The following is an 18,589-nucleotide window of genomic DNA, read 5'->3' on the forward strand; positions in this document are numbered from 1 at the left end:
GATGATATAAGATAGACTGAATGGAGTGAAGTTACAGTATTACCAAATCTCTATTTACATTATTTAGGTATAATAAAAACATTAATACTAGTTAAATATAGAATATATATATAGATATAAAGATAATATATATAGAAAATATAGGTCACTAAAATGCCAAGAAAGAACCCAAAGGAATTGTAATCAGTAGTTTAGTGTTTGTAAAAGCCAAGATCATAAAATATTTAGAGAACAACTCTTTATTTTTCAAGAAAACTGGAAAACTATAGTGTAATTTGAGAGAAAATAAGTTTAAAGGAAACTCATACTATTCCCACAATATTCTCCAAAAATCTAAATATGAAAAGTCATAGCATTAAATAATTTAAAAATTTTAAAAATTAAAATGAATTAAAATAAAAGGGAACTGGGGGCAGCTGGGTAGCTCAGTGGATTGAGAGTCAGGCCTAGAGACAGGAGGTCCTAGGTTCAAATTTGACCTCAGCCACTTCCTAGCTGTGTGACCCTGGGCAAGTCACTTGACCCCCATTGCCTAGCCCTTACCACTCTTCTGCCTTGGAGCCAATACACAGTATTGACTCCAAGACGGAAGGTAAGGGTTTTTAAAAAAATAATAATAAATAAAAGGGAACTAAAGAAAGCATGTTTCAGAATGGTTAGGGAGAGAATTCATAATAAAAAAAGAAGCTAGAGCTAATCACAAAAGAAAAAGGGAGAATTTCTATACAAATTTAGGAGGCTTTTACACAAATAAAATTAATGTAATTAAAATAAGGAAAGAAAATATTTATTTTTAAAACATTTAATTAAAATATCTCTGATAAAATCCTAACATCCAACAGTGACTCAAATGGAGAGTCATGCTCCAATAGATAAGTAATCAAAGGATATAGGAGGAAAAAAAGTTCCAAAATTATATTCAGAAAAGTATTTTAACAACTATGACACCATGTTTTAGGACATAGGTTTCAATTCAGTTTATATATAATATTGTAAATAACAATCATCAAACTTCCTTCTGATCCAGAATTCATGGATCATAAAATCATATATTTAGAGTTGAAAGGGACCTTAGAGGTCATCAGTTCTAAACTATTCATTTTATAGATGAAGAAACTGGGATTCAGAATGATTAAATAACTTATTCAGAATCACAGACTATTAAATGCCCTAGAGGATTTGAAACCACAAGTTTCCAACTCCAAGTTTAATACTCTATCCACTAAATTATGCTTCCTCTCAAAGTGTCACATTAAAAAATAGCTATATACCAAAGAATATAAATAAATAAGTAAAACAAAAATAAAATGCTTGGGAAAAGTTTTCAATTTACAAAGTAATCATTCTCTTTTTTAAATGCAGATTGATTTTTTTCCCTCTTTTTAGCCTTAAGAAATGTATTTTCTTTCCCATTGTCAACACGGAGGAATTATTGTCCTGGAACATCTTTTCTGAATGTTAAAAAATGAATGCTAAAAATTCTAGTATGAAATATCTTATAATTTTAAATGAGGTAAAATACATATTCAGAATTCATCAAAATTTCTTAACCTCTCTAAACTATGATTTAAGCTAGGAAACAATGCAATTAAGCAATTTCTTCCCCCAAATTTATAATTTACCCCAAAGAGATCATCTTAAATGATCATCTATTAGTATATCATTTAAACTTTGTGGTTATGTAAATAAAATCCAAAGCAGTTCAGTGGTTTTGACCATCTTACAGAATACTATATTGATGGTATTCTATGATAGATAGAATGATAAACCACAACTTTGTCAGCAAGGTAACCATTTAGGGAAGATTGAATATAATCCTCTTTTCCCTAAACATTTTTACAGCTCAAGAGTAGCTTGACACACTGAGGATACTTTATTTTTTAAGGCAGTTTATGACACATGTAATCCTAACCCCATTTATTTCATATTAGTGACAGAATGTCTCATTTTCCTCAAATGAGCAGCCTCAGATTTCTGAGAGTAAATGGAGAGACTCAGCCTGACTGTCTCAAAAGCACATACATGCAAAACAGCTACTTGACATTATCTTTTGGCATTTCAGGTTTTCAGGATGAGAAAGAGCTTAACTCCACTGAGAAGCTTTTATTGTTGTTTGTTTGTTTGCATTTTAGTATTATTAGAATGAATGTGACAGACTGGAGATTCTTTAACCAAACATCAAGACAGGTTATGAGATTTTGTAGTTTGCTGATTTTGTTTCATTAAGAGGAAATTCTGTTTTATGACATGGCATAGAACAATGTCAGATGACAATTACAGGGTAGAATTTTCCATGTTTTATCCTGCTGGAATGTTTACAATATGATGCAAACAAAACTGCTGTTTGGGCATTTTTAGTGATAAGATATATATTATTTAATAAAATGTTTATCCATTCTTGAAATTTTGTGATTTTTCAAGTACATTTTTCCATGACAACCAAAAACTCAAAAATGTGTTAGATGGAAAGCCAGTAAACAGTTGAAAGTACAATGATATTGTTGTCATTAGGAAGATATTATAGGTATTTTTAAAGAATATAATGCAAAATAAGTTTCAGATTAGCTCTATTTAAGCTAAAAGAGCACTTACTCATATGAATTGCATTATTGTCATTATTAATGTTTGGAGATACAGTAATATCAAATTTCTCATTCATATGTCTAATTTAATTAGGAATTAATTTTTCTTTTTGTTTAGCTCTCTACTGTAGCACTCCAGAATCTCCCCCTCATGGATATATCATCAGTCAGACAGGGGGTCAACTTAATAGTGTAGTTCGATGGGCCTGTGACCGAGGATTCAGGCTTGTTGGGAAAAGCAGTGCTGTGTGCAGAAAGTCTCCATATGGATACCATGCATGGGATGCACCTGTTCCAGCTTGTCAAGGTAGAGAAAATTATATGAAAAAAAATCAAGAAATCTATTTTATTGCCAGAGCATATCATTGCTTTCTCTTACTAAATTTGTCTGAAAATGTATGTTTTTATTTACATCTAGACATTTCTTTGAAGAAATTGATGATATTGGACAATGAGAATTGAAAATACACATTCACTAGAAATTGCTAAGAGTAGAATTAAAATTACAGTTTTCATAGATGTTTATATTGCTTAGGTTTTTCTTATATTCTTTCTTTTTCTTTGGCATAATTATGATACCTATACACCTATTATCTCAGGTACCTATATGCCAGAAAACAAGAATCAGATTTTGAAAGTCTGATGAGACTAAGCAGACTCTACTGAGACAGGACCTTGAAAAGGTCCTGTCTTTAGTCTTTAGTCTGAGGACATTGTCATGTCACAAATAAATAGCTGATTAAAATTATTTTTTAATTCAGCACTGATAATTTTGTTTTTTAAAGTCAAACAACTGGAAATATTCTTAGGTTTTTTTTTTGTTGTTGTTGTTAAATTCATTTGTAGTTTTGGCAAGACATGATTATATTCTTCAAGTCCTGAAATAAGAATGGGAAAACAAATGAGAATCAGAGATAAAAGTAATGACCTTTTTTTCTACTTCCTTTCACTTAAAACTTTAAACTATAATCAGTGCATTTCATGTACATATGAAAGCATTTGGGTGATATAGGACCATTTTAATTTTGATATTAAAAAAACAGAAATTGAAAGAGTCCTGTGTCAGCTAAGCACTTTCCCATAGTACAGAACACAAAATTGAAAGGACTGTAACAAATCATAATTCAACCCATATTTGAAAGAGAATCATCTACACAATAACAAACAAGTGGCTACCTACCCTTTGGCAAAAGAATTCCAATGAGGAGACTTCCTAGAATATGCCTTATACCTTTGCACAGATCTATTTTTTTCACTCTATTGACCCAATATTTGTTTCCCAAATTTCTACCCATTGCTCCTAGATCAATCTTATGGGGCAGTGCAGAACTAGTTTAATCCCTCTTCCACATGACAGCCTTTTATATACTTGAAAGACACTCTTTTTTCCAGACTAAATATGTGCATTTCCTTAAACTTAATCTCATATAATATGATATTGAAGCTTTTCAAGAAGGTAAGAATTTATGACACTAGGAAGCAAAGTATCAGTCACCAGAAACTATGGAGGCAGGATTCCTTGGGTAGGTAGGGCTGTCAAGAGTGCATTCAAACTGAATAAGCTTTGAGTAAATTTTCCAAAAAATTGATCACCTGTGCTTAGGAAGAATGATAATCAAGAAAATTAAATAAGATCTTAAGCTCTTTGATGAGTTATTATAGAAACAACTATGTGAGATTTTCACTCCACCCCCCCCTATATCTTTGAGGTGATAGTTCTGCTAACTTGACATTACTAGTCTTTTTAGGTGATTTATTATTTATAACCTCCATGAATTGCAATGAAATTTCAATAACGAGAAAGTCTAATTCATAACTACAGATAATAATAGTTACAGTTACGTTATATGAATTTCTACAGTTAATATCATTCCCTTCACTTGGCTATGACTTTCTGAATTTGTTTAACTCATATATGTCAGATTAAATCAAGAAAGCAAAAATCAAAGGACTCCCTTTTATGTCCATTATCCAACTATAATCCAGTCCAACTTAAAGAAAGTTTATATTTCTTAATAGTTAAATTCACTGTGCCCTAAAATCCAGTATTAGTGTCTCAAAGAATCACAGACTTCAGAGATGAAAGACTTTAGAGATCATTTAATTCAGCTTGTTCTTGAGCAGGAATACTTTCTATAGCTAAAAATCATCCAGCTTTTTAGTCAAGAATCTCTAAGTAGAGAAGATTCATTATCCCCTCAGGGTGACTTTACTTTTTTGGATAACTATTATCATTAAGAAGTTTTTCCTTATCTATGCCTCTCTAAAACTTCCACCTACTGTCCCTAATTCTTCCTTTTGGAGACAAGCAGAACAAATCTTTTACATGATATCATTTCAGATTCTTGAATACAACAGGCATGTTCCCTTAAATCTTCTCTTATGCTGGTTAAAACTATCTATTTCCTTCCATGAACCTTCTTATTATCTTAATTCAAACATTTCCATTATCATTATTACCTCTCTGGATATTTTCCAGATTATAAATATACTTCTCAGATATGGAGTCTGAATACAATATTCCATATGTGATCTAACCATGTCAAAATAGAGTTTCACTTTCACCTTCCTAGTCCTAGACACTCTGCTTCTCATGTCATACTAATATTGATTCAAGTTTTTGGATGATATATGTGTGTTTTATATACATATTCTTTAGACATATATATTCATATTTAATTGAATGTCTACCTGAGCACATGTGCCTTATCTTGTGAAACTGATATTTTAAAAAATCAACAGAGACTATTTTTCAAGTTTTATTAGTACACCAATAGCTTTTAAACTTTGTGTTGGTCTTTAACATTCTCAATGAAGTTTAGAGGTTGATTTTTTTTTCACTTGTTATTTTATTTTAACTTATTTTTTTAGAATGGAGAAGGAAATCTAGTCACTATGTGAAGTTGATCCTGGAATTATGGAAGGAATTTTTAGACATCAGGATTATTTGTTCATTATTATTTGGAAGGGGAAAAACACTGTTTCAACCTATTTTTTGGGGGGATGGGAAATGATTATATGTCAGGAAAAGTAAGGGATTTGAAAACAGGAGCCCTTAGTTCAACTTTCACTTTTGTGAACTTGGGACAAATCACTGCCTCTTTGAGCTTCATTTCTCTCCTGTATAAATTAGATACAATTGGAATGAGGATTTGGAATGAGAAGCATGCAGGTGACACTGTGGATAAGGCACTGGACCCAGAACCAGAAAGACCTGAGTACAAATTTTATCTTAGATATTTACCAGTTATGTGACCCTGAGCAAGTCACTTAATCATGTTTGCCTTAGTTTCTTCTTCTATAAAATGAGCTGGAGAAGGAAATGACACACCTTTCCTGTAATTTTGCCAAGAAAATCTGAATGAGGTCATAAAGAGATGGCCACTACTGAAATAACCAAATAACAACAAAAATCTTGGGAATGATTATTTTGTCCAGTTATTATAAGGAAAGCATCTTTCAAAATTTTAAACATTCAATTCTTACCTACTTTCCTTTATATAAACAAAATTAATTTTTAAAAATTCTATCAAAATATCCCATGTTTCCCAGCTAAAAAAAAGCAGTTGTTTAAATGGGGCCAATGTTATCAATTCATCTCACTGAGTATTTTTATCTTACATAAACAATATGTGTCTTCTTTCATAATATGACAAACATGGAAATATATTGCATAATAGCAGATGTATAACCTATATTATGTTAGTTGCTGTCTCAGGGAGAGGGGAGGAGAGGTATGGAAGGAGAGAGAGAATATGGATTGCAATATGTCAGAAAAGGATTATTAAAAATTATATTGCTGTGTAATCTGGAAAAAATGTAATAAAATGGCCAGCATTAATAAGTCACCTAGATCATCGATTATCTATCATAGTCTTTACAATGATTTATTTTGAATTTTTGGCAACAAAAAATTGCTAGTTACTCTCATTTTCCTCAGAATATTCTATTGTCACTAAAGTGCTTGTTACCAGAGTGGAATGATTCTCTTTATATTTTCCTTTTCTTCATGGGAAAAAAAAATTTGTAATATTTTTTGGAGCTAAATGCTCCTTTTATTTTAGGATATATTATTTTCTTAAGCCAAATGAACTAAAAATAATTTTTCTTTGTGATAAATTAAAAGTTATGCATATAAGAAAAAGCAGAATTTGAAAAAAAAAAGAGTCAAGTGGTGTGACAAGGAAATCACTTTAAAAGACTGATATATATTAATTTAAGGTCGCCAAGGAATTCAGCTATGTAATTCCTAAATGAAAACTCAAGTCAGCCTTCAACCTTTTATAGAGTTTAATTACAAACAGGAGGAAGAAAGGAATTAGAGATATATAGAGAGAGGGAGAGAGAAAGGGGAGAGAAGGGAATAGGGCTTAAATACACCTTCTGTTTAGGCTGGGCCAAAAGGCCCAAGCCCTTAGATAGCTGAGGCAAAGAAAGGAGATCAGTCCCTATTACTCATGTGACCAAAATGGAGAAACAGTCTCAGGGGCCTCCACCTCCAGCTTCCTTCAGAGCAAGCTTCTCAGAGCACTTCTCCAACCACTCAGAGCCAAAACTCTCCAACCAACCCCCACCCCCCAGTCCTCAGACCCCTCTCTCTTTAAGGAAACCATCCAAGTTCCCTCCCCTCAGTTCTCACATCTACCAATCACTGTCCATCATTTTCCCTGTGCCAATGGTGGCTCTAGCTTAACCCAGGACCACCCAGAGGTCTGTGGCTTTGCACATGTCCCTTGGAGGTCATATTCTCAAATAATTAAATCTTGATCTTTTGCTACAGCCCTTCCTAAATCCTGTTACCCTGAGTAGGGTAGAGATTGGAATAATTAAATTTAGATCTATGCTGCAGCCCTTCCTAAATCCTGTTAGGACTGAGTAGGGTGGAAATTGCAATTTCCAAGACTTGGTTCTGTCATTCCAAGTATCTCCATTGTATCAATTCTAAAATCAATCATGACTCAAAGAAATTCCTGTTCTATGCTTAAGCATAGGTCAAAGTCCTTTCCATTGTTCAGCAAAAAGGTTTCTGTCCTAAAGTAATCTTAAGAAGGGAGGAGGAGGAACCTCCCATGCCAATGGGGTTCACATTCCAATAGCCAAGACCCACTATCAGTAAGAAATTTTTCAAGTATGAAATTTCCCAATGGTGAAATTTCCAACATTTATAAGTCTAAGAAATTTTAAGGTTTACAGTGGACAATATAAAATTCTCATCATGGATAGAATTTTTTCCTATTTCAAGCTTATATAATTAGAGATCATTGATAATTATATGCTTATTTACACAATTGGGTATATAACTTATAAAGTAAATGTTATTGCCTTTTTATATATAAGTTCAAAAATCATGAATGAATAGGAATCCCATTCAGTTCTATGTCAATTTTATTAATGGATTCCCTCCTTTTTAACTTCATACTTTTGTTTTTAGGGCAATGACTCTTATACTGACAAATATTAGTTTAGAAATATTGAAATATTCAATTTATAGAAGGAAAATTGGAACAGAATTTATAATTTTCCATCCAAGGTCATGTTTTGATATTATCTACAAAAGTATTCAAAAGGGCATACTAGAGATATGTTCTATATGCTCTTGCATTCTGTTTATTTGTGATTAAGACTATGAAAAGCGTTATGAGAACTAGAGCACTATATGAGTGGTGCACATGGACCAGTGTGCTCTCTTAGTCAATTTACTGGGACAAATTGCTGGGACAAATTAAATTTCCTGGAACAGAAGTATTTAACTGCTAAAAAAGTGGAAGGAAGATAATAAAAGCAGTTGCCAATTTGAGTACTTATTCTAGGGCTTTCTCCCTTGATTTGATGCCACCAAAAAAACATTTCTTCTTGGAAAGTGATCATACTAACAGGCAGGAAATGGCCTTCATTTGCTTTCAAACAATAGTCCAAACACTAACATTTCTTCAGGTTGTTAGGAACTCAAATGATAAGTGGTTCCCAGTCCACCCTTTCACGGCCCCAAACCTACAAAACTGCAGACTGCAGGGACTGGACTAGATAAAGAAGACAAAAAAAATGTGAAAAATCTTTGCTCCTTTTCTCTTTTCCTTGACTAAAAAAAAATATCCTTTTTTTTTTTTGGCACAAAAGTAATGGTCTCTCTAAGCAAACTATTCTTATATTCCCACTTTGGAAAACTATTATCAGAGTTAAAGCAGCAGGAATCTAGATGGGATCTGGATAAAAAAAATGTACATAATATACCTTTGAAAAAAATTGTACTGGGAAATTAATGAAAATTAAATTTCTTTTCTTCATTTTAGCATTGTTTCAAAGAACTTGATAAAATCCCAGTTATATTTTTACATCCTTTTTTATAAATTGATACACTTTTCTCACATCAGACAAATTTAGTAGCATTTTGGGTTCATGTTCTTTTTTCAGCAATTTCTTGTGGAATTCCTAAAGCTCCAACAAATGGTGGAATACTCACAACAGATTATCTGGTGGGAACCCGTGTTACCTATTTCTGCAATGATGGATATAGACTGTCATCTAAAGAACTTACCACTGCAGTATGTCAGTCTGATGGAACGTGGAGCAATCATAATAAAACACCTCGTTGCGTTGGTAAGTAATGGAATTTTCCTAATATGTACCTTTATAGTTAAAAGAAAATGTTACCTTTCAAATCCCATATACTACTAAAATTACTGTTATGATGTATTTGTTTACTATACTGGGGACTATTAACAGTTGATTCTGCTACTTTAGACATCAAAGTACTGAGAAAATAGGGAGCATCTTCATTTTAAAAATACATATTTCAAAGTTTTCAGACAAACAAAAATATACATAAAGAACTCTACTGTAATAACTTTATTATTTATATATTTCAGTTATCATTTTATCTACAAGTATATGCTGAGTGCAACCAAATGTACTATATCTGAATCATAATCAAAGTGGGGAGGAATTCTTGTCCAGGTCCTGAAACGTGGTGCATAAATATATTCGACAGTTCCCTAGGAATTAGTCATTCAGTCCCTGATGGAACAATTTAGAATTAATTAATTGATGAGGAAATTGCAATGTCATAAGACAATGAATTCTGTTCTAGACAACTCCATTTTGGGCAAGTTATTAAATTGAAATAAAATCTGCTTCCTCTTAGAATTACAGTTGTATTCATGTATTATTCCTAATTGTGCCTTTCTTAAGAGACATATAATCTGAAGAATCATTCCTCGTGATAAGAGACATTCAGATATTTATGTATAAATAACCCATGCCTTGTTTTTTCTCTTCACATTAAATTCTCTTCTCCACTCTTTAGTCTTCTTGTGTTGTGTTTCTGATAGAAATACTAATATAGAGTTGATTGCCTAAACTACTACTCACTGACATAATGGAAATGAAATAATAGATGAAAAATATTTTGTGTGAAGTATAAAGTAAAAAGAAAAATTAAATAGATATGTAACAATTTGGAGATAACCAGCCTGTTAATCAGATGATCTGAGATTTTATTACTTTCTTTTACATGTGCTTTGGTTTACTTATGTACCTTTTGAGGTTGCAGTACTTAGAATTGAATACAATATTCTAGTCTGAATTGAATAAACTTTTTTGAAAGAGCATTACTTTCCAACATATCCAACTCTATGTTCAAGGTTTAATTCAATGTCTAGTGAATTGTCTATGATACTGGGCCCTCTTCCTTCTCCTAGCTTCTGACTGAAATTCCATTTTTTCCATTTTATTCAAAATGGGCAGGGAAAAGGAAATGAGATTTGTATATATATTCATATTTCATTTATTCATCCCTATGTTGTTTATAATAGCATTTCTTAATTATTTTCACTTAATGGGTTTATAAAATATTTTCCTCACAATAACCCTTTGAAGTAGGTCATGTGTTGAAAACCAATTTATGTGAATTCATTAAAAATAATCCTAACTTGTTTTTTTCATTTCCAATAGATATCTACTCTTACAAACATTTATATTAAAATAAAATATTGCAATAGTCTAAACATAACCAATTTTTTCAAGAAAGAAGACATAGTCTCAAAAATAAGTTCAACTATATACATGATACTTCCCATAAAAAACTAATAAAGTTGTTTTAAATACCATTCTAAAGAGCACAGTTTCACATACTCCTAGATGTCAATTCATATATTTTAAATTTAGTATACCTACTCAAAAATATGATATGATAATTGAAGTGGTCCAAACTATATCATGATTTAGGGTGACTAAAAGTAAAAACTATACTAAAAATATGGTATTGATAATTTTATTCCTATTTCAAATTAAAAAAGAATCACAGAGGATAGTAAATATCATGGTAAAGAGCCTTAATTGCATGCTATCAGAGGACTCATTGAAGAAAATGAAGATGTTAGGGTTATTAAAGAGAATTATTTGAAAGGCAAATATAAAGAAAATAAATTACATTTGTTTGACTTGGTCCCTAGGCCAGAGCTAGACACAATGGGTAGAGATTGTGAAGAAATAGATTTAGGCTTGATGTCAGGCACAACTTACTAACAATCACTTTTATTCAAGAGAATGATGCACTCCATGGAAACAAGTAGATTCCCTTTCATCAGTCTTTCCTGCAAAAACTGAATGTCATGTATGTTCTAGACTAGAGAGATTCTTGTTCAGGAACAATTTGATCTCAATGGCTTCTGAGGACTCTTCCAACTCCAACATTTCTATAATTCTTTGATCAAACACTAAGTAGATGTTTAAGATTTCTTTAATTAATTAGACAATGTATTTTTCAAATTCCTTTAGTTGTTACTTGCCCAAGCATTAATTCCTTCTCACTGGAACATGGAAGGTGGAGAATTGTGAATGGATCCCATTATGAATATAAAACTAAAGTAGTTTTTAGCTGTGACCCTGGTTATCATGGATTAGGCCCAGCATCTATTGAATGCCTTGCAAATGGAACTTGGAGCTGGAGAAATGAAAGACCATATTGCCAAAGTGAGTATTCATTTTTCTAGTTTTTTTAAAAAATCTATTTCATGATTCTTATATGAAAAGATCCTAAATGATTGAAGTGTTAATATAATAGCCTATCTCTTCTTTCCTAAAACACAAACAAGTAAATTGTTACTTAAAACATTAATGTGAGCAACAGTTATGGGTGCTAGACCTGTGATGATGATGATGATGATGAAATGCATTTATTGTTAGTCTTTTGTTCTGGTTCTGGTTGTTATTGGATCTGTGACTATTTTGGCATAGGGACTTCCTGGTATGATTATTACTTCCACTGATGTATATTATCTCTAAATTATAGTGTCTGGCAGTTGCCTTGGGCACTAATAATTTAAATGACTTACCCATCAACAATCAATCCATGTGTCCTATATGATAATGTCTATGATGATGATAAAAAAAAAACAACAACAAAACCTGGTGAAGGCATTACCTTTCTTTTAAACAAAACTTTATCATTTTATTTCCATGATATTACTATGAGTTAGCTGAAATAGCTATCATCATGCCCATTTTTACAAATAAGACAATTGAGGCATTTGGAGGTAAAGTATTTTGTCAAGTTCTCAAAACTAGTAAATGACAAAGCTAAAAATAGCACATGGATTAAATGATGCAGAAACCAGTGTTCAATGCCTTAGACTATTCAGATGACTGGAATTGTGACAGAATTTAACTTCAGAATTATAAAGACCACAAGCAGCTAGCTAGGTGACTCAGTGGATTGAGAACCAGGCCTGGAGATGAGAGGTCTCAGGTTCAAATCTGGCCTCAGACACTTCCCAGCTGTGTAAACCTAGGCAATTCATTTAACCCCCATTGTCTAACCATTAGTACTCTTCTGCCTTGACACCAATATATAGTATTGATTCTAAGCTAGAAGGTAAAGGTTAAAAAAAGAACTACATAGGTCATGACCTCATTGCCAAATATTTTAGATCAAATGTTCCAAAGACTACTGAAAATACAGGCAAGGTTTAGTTCATTATATCTAGTATGTACCTGTAAACTAACAGGAAGTTACAATATCAAACACAGCCAATTTTTCAATACTTTATCACAAAAAGAAAACTAGCGTCTGGCCCTGTAAACAAGTCATTCCCTAAAAGATGAAAATATTAAAAAACTGAATTACAACTTTAGAAACCTACTATTGCATTATCCACAAAGTTTAATGACTCAAAAACAATTTTCCTTAAAAGTACAAAATAGAAAAAAAATCATAACTATTGATTTCCAATGAAATCCTGCACAATAGCAATCATTTAGGAACTAGAAGAGGTAATACAAAAAAGTACTTGAAGTTGCTTTCTGAAATGCTTTAAAAAGTCTTTGGTGAAAAAGCAGAAAATAGCATCTGAAAATAGCCAGTCATTTTCTCTTTTCAACCCATTACACTATTGAGCTGCCATGTTAAAACATAGTTTTTATTTCAACTTGAATTTTCTGTTTAGGTGGATGTACACATTCTTTAGAATGGCATCAGGACTACTTCATATAGGAATCCAAAAGTATTTCAATAAAGAGCTAGTTTTGGGAGAATTCAAAACATCTAACAGCCCTTTCTAATTAATCCTAAGAATGTTTCTCTGTGGTAAATAGAGCATAGACATTTTCATTCTACAGTTTGGGAAACTAATGAACCTACGGGCTGTGTAAGTTTATGATGGTTGCACAAGCCAAGTGCCATGTGTAAGAAATGCATAATGAAAATTTTATGTTGATGACTATATCTTAACATCCTGAAGTTACTGGTTTAATTTTCATATTTTGTTCAGCAACTCATGATTCTTTTTAATGCCCTGTGTTATAAGAATGTGCATAATTTTTACATTAAATACATGACTTTTTAAATAAATAAATGTGATATATGTAATATATAAAATATATAATAATATATTAAAATACGTTATTAAATTATATTCACTAGCTCTCAAATTTGAAATGTTTCTCTTGGACACCATTACTTCATATTTTCTCATTCTAATCGGGCTCTATCTTGTATGTTGACATCTTCCTTATTCAATAAATACTGTTTAATATAAAAAAGTCAGGGCACTTCAATATAGTAGCTCTTTAATTTTTCCTGACCTAAAAAATAGTACACTGCTCATCCAAGATTTTTCAATACCTTTTATTTCTCTAGTAAATTGTCAACATGACTTGTTCCATTTCCCCCTATAAATCTGCTAAACCATTTTTGTCATTTGTCACAACCTCTAATTTGAATGAGTAAGTGATACACAGAACTGATAATATTGTTTTCTAAAACTATGCATGGAATATTGATTTCTAAAATTGTTCAACCTTTCTTAAAGTTATTTCCTGTGGAGAACTTCCTACACCTCCAAATGGAAATAAGATTGGAACTCAAATTTCATATGGATCCACAGCTATCTTTACCTGTGATTCAGGGTACATGCTTGTTGGCTCTACTGTAAGAGAATGCCTTTCTTCTGGACTCTGGAGTGGAACTGAAACCAGATGCTTAGGTACATGCTTTAATTACTTATTTGAAATTTATTTCTTACCAAACTGTGAAATAAGAACAATGATTTTTTTAAGCTTCTCTTAAAAATAACAGTGAAGTTACAGTCATTATGTTTTATATTGTATATATTTTGTATATATATATTTTGTATATATATATATATGTATATATATATATACAATATATATATGTATATATATTGTATAACAGCACTCTATAAATTATTTGGATATACTATTTAATAAAATCCTCCACAACAGCCTTGTAGACAAGATGGAGAGGCAATAGACTATCATACAATTAGATTCAGAGACTCACATGGTTGTATATAAAGAATACTCATTAAGAGTACTAATCAAGAATACAGTAAGAATTAATTTGGAGAAAAGTTTCTAGTGACCCTTTGGTTTAATATTTTTAGTAATTAGAGGAGTAGGAGAATTTATATGCATTATATCATATACATATAATATATACATATAATTTAAGTATTTATATAGTGGCTACCATGGTCCAGGCACTGTTCTAAATGCTATATAAATATTATCTTATTTTATATTTATAACATCCTTGCAAGGTAAGTGTTATTATTATCCCCATTTTACTGCTGATGGAACTGAAACAAACAAGGTTAAGTTGTCTAGTTAGTAAGTATCTGAGACTGGATATGAATTCAAGTCTTCCTGATTCCAGGCCTAGTGGTCTATCAACTGTGCCATTGAGCTGCCTCAATTAATTTGGAAGAAGGTAAAAAACAAACATGCTTAGCGAGCTAAAAAGCTTGCCCATACTTGGTGTAAGAGTTAGATTTCAGACAGATTCTGATAGGTTAGTATGGTAGGCTGAAGTTATTCAAATGAAATATAATAAGGATAAATATAAAATCCTATGCTTGGTTCAAAATATCACCTTCATAAATAAAAAGAAGAGGTATGACTAGACAACAATTTTGTGGAAAATATTAGAGGTCTTTATATAAAAGTGTGCTTTATATAAGCTTTATATAAAAGTGTGACAAAACAGTGAGGGAAAAATAACTAATACTATCCTAGAATGCTTTCATGGAGGTATCATGGACTACTGTAATACTACCCTTCACCTCTCTGACAATCTTCCTCAAAAATAGAAACATGATTTTTCCTGAAGTACAATTTATCCATATTACTGATCATAATACTAATACATAACTAGAACACTAATTCACTCTGGGATCAAATTTAAGATCTTTTATTGAGTTTTTAAATAAATTCACAAACTGGTTTCAAATTACAGTTTTTATATATTAGTTGGTCCCTCGATCTAGAGTCCACCCAAACTAAGTTTTTCATCATTCTTTATATGCCACTCATTTTCCTCTCTTTGTATATTTTTGTATTGTCTAACTCCTAGTCTTGGAATTGTAACAGTTAAAATTTAGGGGAGATGGGGAGACTGAGGCAGGTAGAAATTAGTTTCTCTCTGCAAGGAGTATTATATTTTTTAGAGGTTTATTAAAGGTTAAAGATTAAAAATATACAAGTAAGAAACATGTGCCTAGGCCAGAGGCCTAGACAAAATAACCTCACATCACGCAAGAGACGCTCCTGCTGCAAAACGGCCGTCCAAAAGACCCCTCAAAAGCCTTTTCATCAGTTTAAATCCCTTCTCGATCTCGGCCCAGGTGAGATTACAAGGCATTCTGGGGAAGTGGAGCAAAGGCTCATGGGGATTGTAGTCCCGTATTCGAGTCTATTTTTTACATTCCCTCGTGTGATCATTTTGGAAAAATTAATTTTTCCCCAAAAGGATCATAAAAACATAATAAACTTAAAAGATTGCAATAGTGTGAGGATAGGAGAAAAAAGAATAAAACCAATAATTGCTGAACACATTGACAAAAAGCCATTAGGGGGCAGTCCCCTTTGGCATAAAAGTATACATACAAATAAATGTTCAATCAACCACACCCAAAGTTCAATTTTGTGCAACTTGTGGTCTGGAGGCTTCTTCATGGTGGCTTCTCCAACAGTTCAGTTCTGGATTCAGAGAGGTAGCTTCTTCTTTACCTAAAATTCTTCTCAAAAGGAATTTAAACTTTGCAATTTAAATAATGATTTTTTTTTACAGAATGTACTTCACATCATCTCAGCTTCTTAGAATTGCTTGTTTTCTTCATAATTTGATTCAGATAATTTCCTTGGGAAATGGCAGTCCCATGATCTGGGAAATCCTCATAAATTTTTTTGGCCTTCCTTTCTTACCAGAGAAGAAGTTCAAGGTTTTTTTTTTTTCCATCTTTTATTGGGTATTTACAGTAGTTTGTTATAAAATTTAGGATAAGTATTCTGTTATAGGATATATAGTTTCTGAACGTTTTCTGTGTCATCTGCTGGCCTTTGCCTGTTTTCAGCTAACACAGAACTCTTCCCCAAATATTCATTTATTTTCTAATGCAGTCTCTGAATATATTGAAACTGCAGTGGCATAAGTTGTGACGTTGAAGGAATACCTGTAATCTTTCCTCATGTGGACACTCTAACTCTTTCCTTTTCCTCTTCCTCAAAAAATGGGGGAGGGATTAAACTGCATTTTAGTATAAATTAGTAAATAGTATAAATAGATATAATAATTATATATTTGGTATATATACTCCCTTATGTACATATTATTTCTCTCCCTTGTCACAACATAATCGTTTTGAAAGCAGGCATTGTGTGTCTATGTCTTACTCCTATCACCTACCTTCACACATACTAGCATCTAGCATTGGGATATATAATAATAGATGCTTGAAAAATAAGATAAAAATAAAATATTGATTGATTCATAGCATTTAGATCAAGAAGATGGCAATCCAATATATTCTACCTTGATCAGACAATATCTAATAAATACATTGTGTTCAGTTTAGAATGCAAAATCTAAGAGTTATGTTTCACACTTTATTACAATTATTGTGACTAACAAAATGCTCTATTCCTTGATACTTCATTAAATGGATAATAGAATCAATAAGTGAATAAATAAATTGTTTGTGAACTAGATGTAAAAGATTCCTAGATATTTCTGTTTTAGGCATTCAATTAAGAAGTTAAATGTAGAGTAAAATGCTTTCAGTCACTGGTTTAAATCAGGTGATCTAATGTATTGAGATTGGTTTGAAGTGTTTAACACCTGTGGAAATAGGTGGATCAGAAAAGGAGACTAGAATAAGCATTCCAAAAACTATATCAGACATCAAGTTGGGTGAGCTGGAGGTGGCACATTTCTTGTATCTGTACCAGAACACAACAGTAGAGTATGGGCTGGGGGAAGTGTTGAGACCAAAGGAAATCTCATACTGTGACTGTCAAATGGTTCAAAAATTTGAATTCTCCACAATGACCCTAGAAAAGCAGTGACTGATAATAGCAGTGTCTACATCTGGAGCATAGAATCAGCCTGACACAGTCAAGAGAGGCAGTCTCTGGAGATGTATACTACAAAGGAACCTCATAGGGACTTCAGGAAGGGAGCCATAAAACATCTTCTTTTCAGTTAGGAGCTGAGTTACTCTTTGACAAATGTTTTCTTCAAGCTTAAACATACTTTTCATTGGAATCTGTAGGCCCTTGTGCAAGAATTTATCTCTGATTTTGTGGAAATCTTTTGTTCTAATTATTTTAATTATATCATTTCAACAAATATCCCTTTACAAAAACTAAATAATAAAGCTGACTGGTAATGAGTGAAGAAAATGATTAGGTTAGGCCTGGAACCTTGAAAGGAAAAGAAGTCACTCAGTTCCAGGGAATCAGCTTGGCAATCTTCAATCTTCAATGCAAGTAGAAGTTAGGGAAAGTAGGCCAGTGAGGGTTCCTATATACATTTGAAAGGCATTATTTAATTTATTATGAAGTCTGGAGTCAGGAAAGCCTAAGTTCAAATGAGGCCTCCAACACTAGATATGCGACCCTAGACAACAGAAGTTAAGTGACTTGCCCAGAGTCACCTATCTAGAGGCCTCATAGGAAGACCTGAGTTCAAATCTGACCTCAGACACTTACTAGCTGGGTGACCCTGGGCAAGTAATTTAACTTTGGTTTGGTTTGATACAATGGAGAAGGAAATGGCAAAGCATTTCAGTTTCTTTACCAAGAAAACTCCATGGAACATATTGGCATGCTGTGGTCCCACAGGGTCATGAAGAATTCGTAACACAGATGAATGACTGAACAAAAATTATTAAATTGAGAATCTTCAGAGTATGGTAACCAACATGTGGGGGGTGGATTGAGATTAGATAGATTTTTGCATGCATATATGTATCTACATATGCATATACTAGAAATAGGGATGAGGAATATTTAAACTGGAGAAGAGAAGATTTAGAAATACAACTATCTTTAGGTATTTGAATCACAATCCAGTAGAAGATGGATTAGACTTCATTTGGGTTCCAGGAGGCAGAAACATAGTCTGGCTTGAAAATGTCAAGAGATGGATTTTAGCTCTGTCTGTTAAAAAATTAGAATGAACTATATCAAGAGAAGCTATATAGCATCCTACC

The 18,589-nt window shown here is 32.3% G+C and overlaps 1 protein-coding gene across 7 annotated transcripts in view; it reads left to right on the plus strand.

Annotated features, from left to right (window-relative positions):
* Nucleotides 1–18,589, plus strand: part of CSMD3 (CUB and Sushi multiple domains 3) — a 1,668,414-nt gene that overhangs the window by 1,526,393 nt on the left and 123,432 nt on the right. For all 7 annotated transcript variants that reach the window (XM_016431868.2, XM_056823169.1, XM_056823168.1 and 4 more), the window contains 4 exons: nucleotides 2,701–2,889; nucleotides 8,994–9,179; nucleotides 11,358–11,552; nucleotides 13,889–14,062. In XM_016431868.2, coding sequence (XP_016287354.2) covers nucleotides 2,701–2,889; nucleotides 8,994–9,179; nucleotides 11,358–11,552; nucleotides 13,889–14,062 — 744 coding nt within the window. The remainder of the gene's footprint in view (nucleotides 1–2,700; nucleotides 2,890–8,993; nucleotides 9,180–11,357; nucleotides 11,553–13,888; nucleotides 14,063–18,589) is intronic.

This window comes from Monodelphis domestica, chromosome 3 (assembly GCF_027887165.1).
Source record: "Monodelphis domestica isolate mMonDom1 chromosome 3, mMonDom1.pri, whole genome shotgun sequence".
NCBI lineage: Eukaryota > Metazoa > Chordata > Mammalia > Didelphimorphia > Didelphidae > Monodelphis > Monodelphis domestica.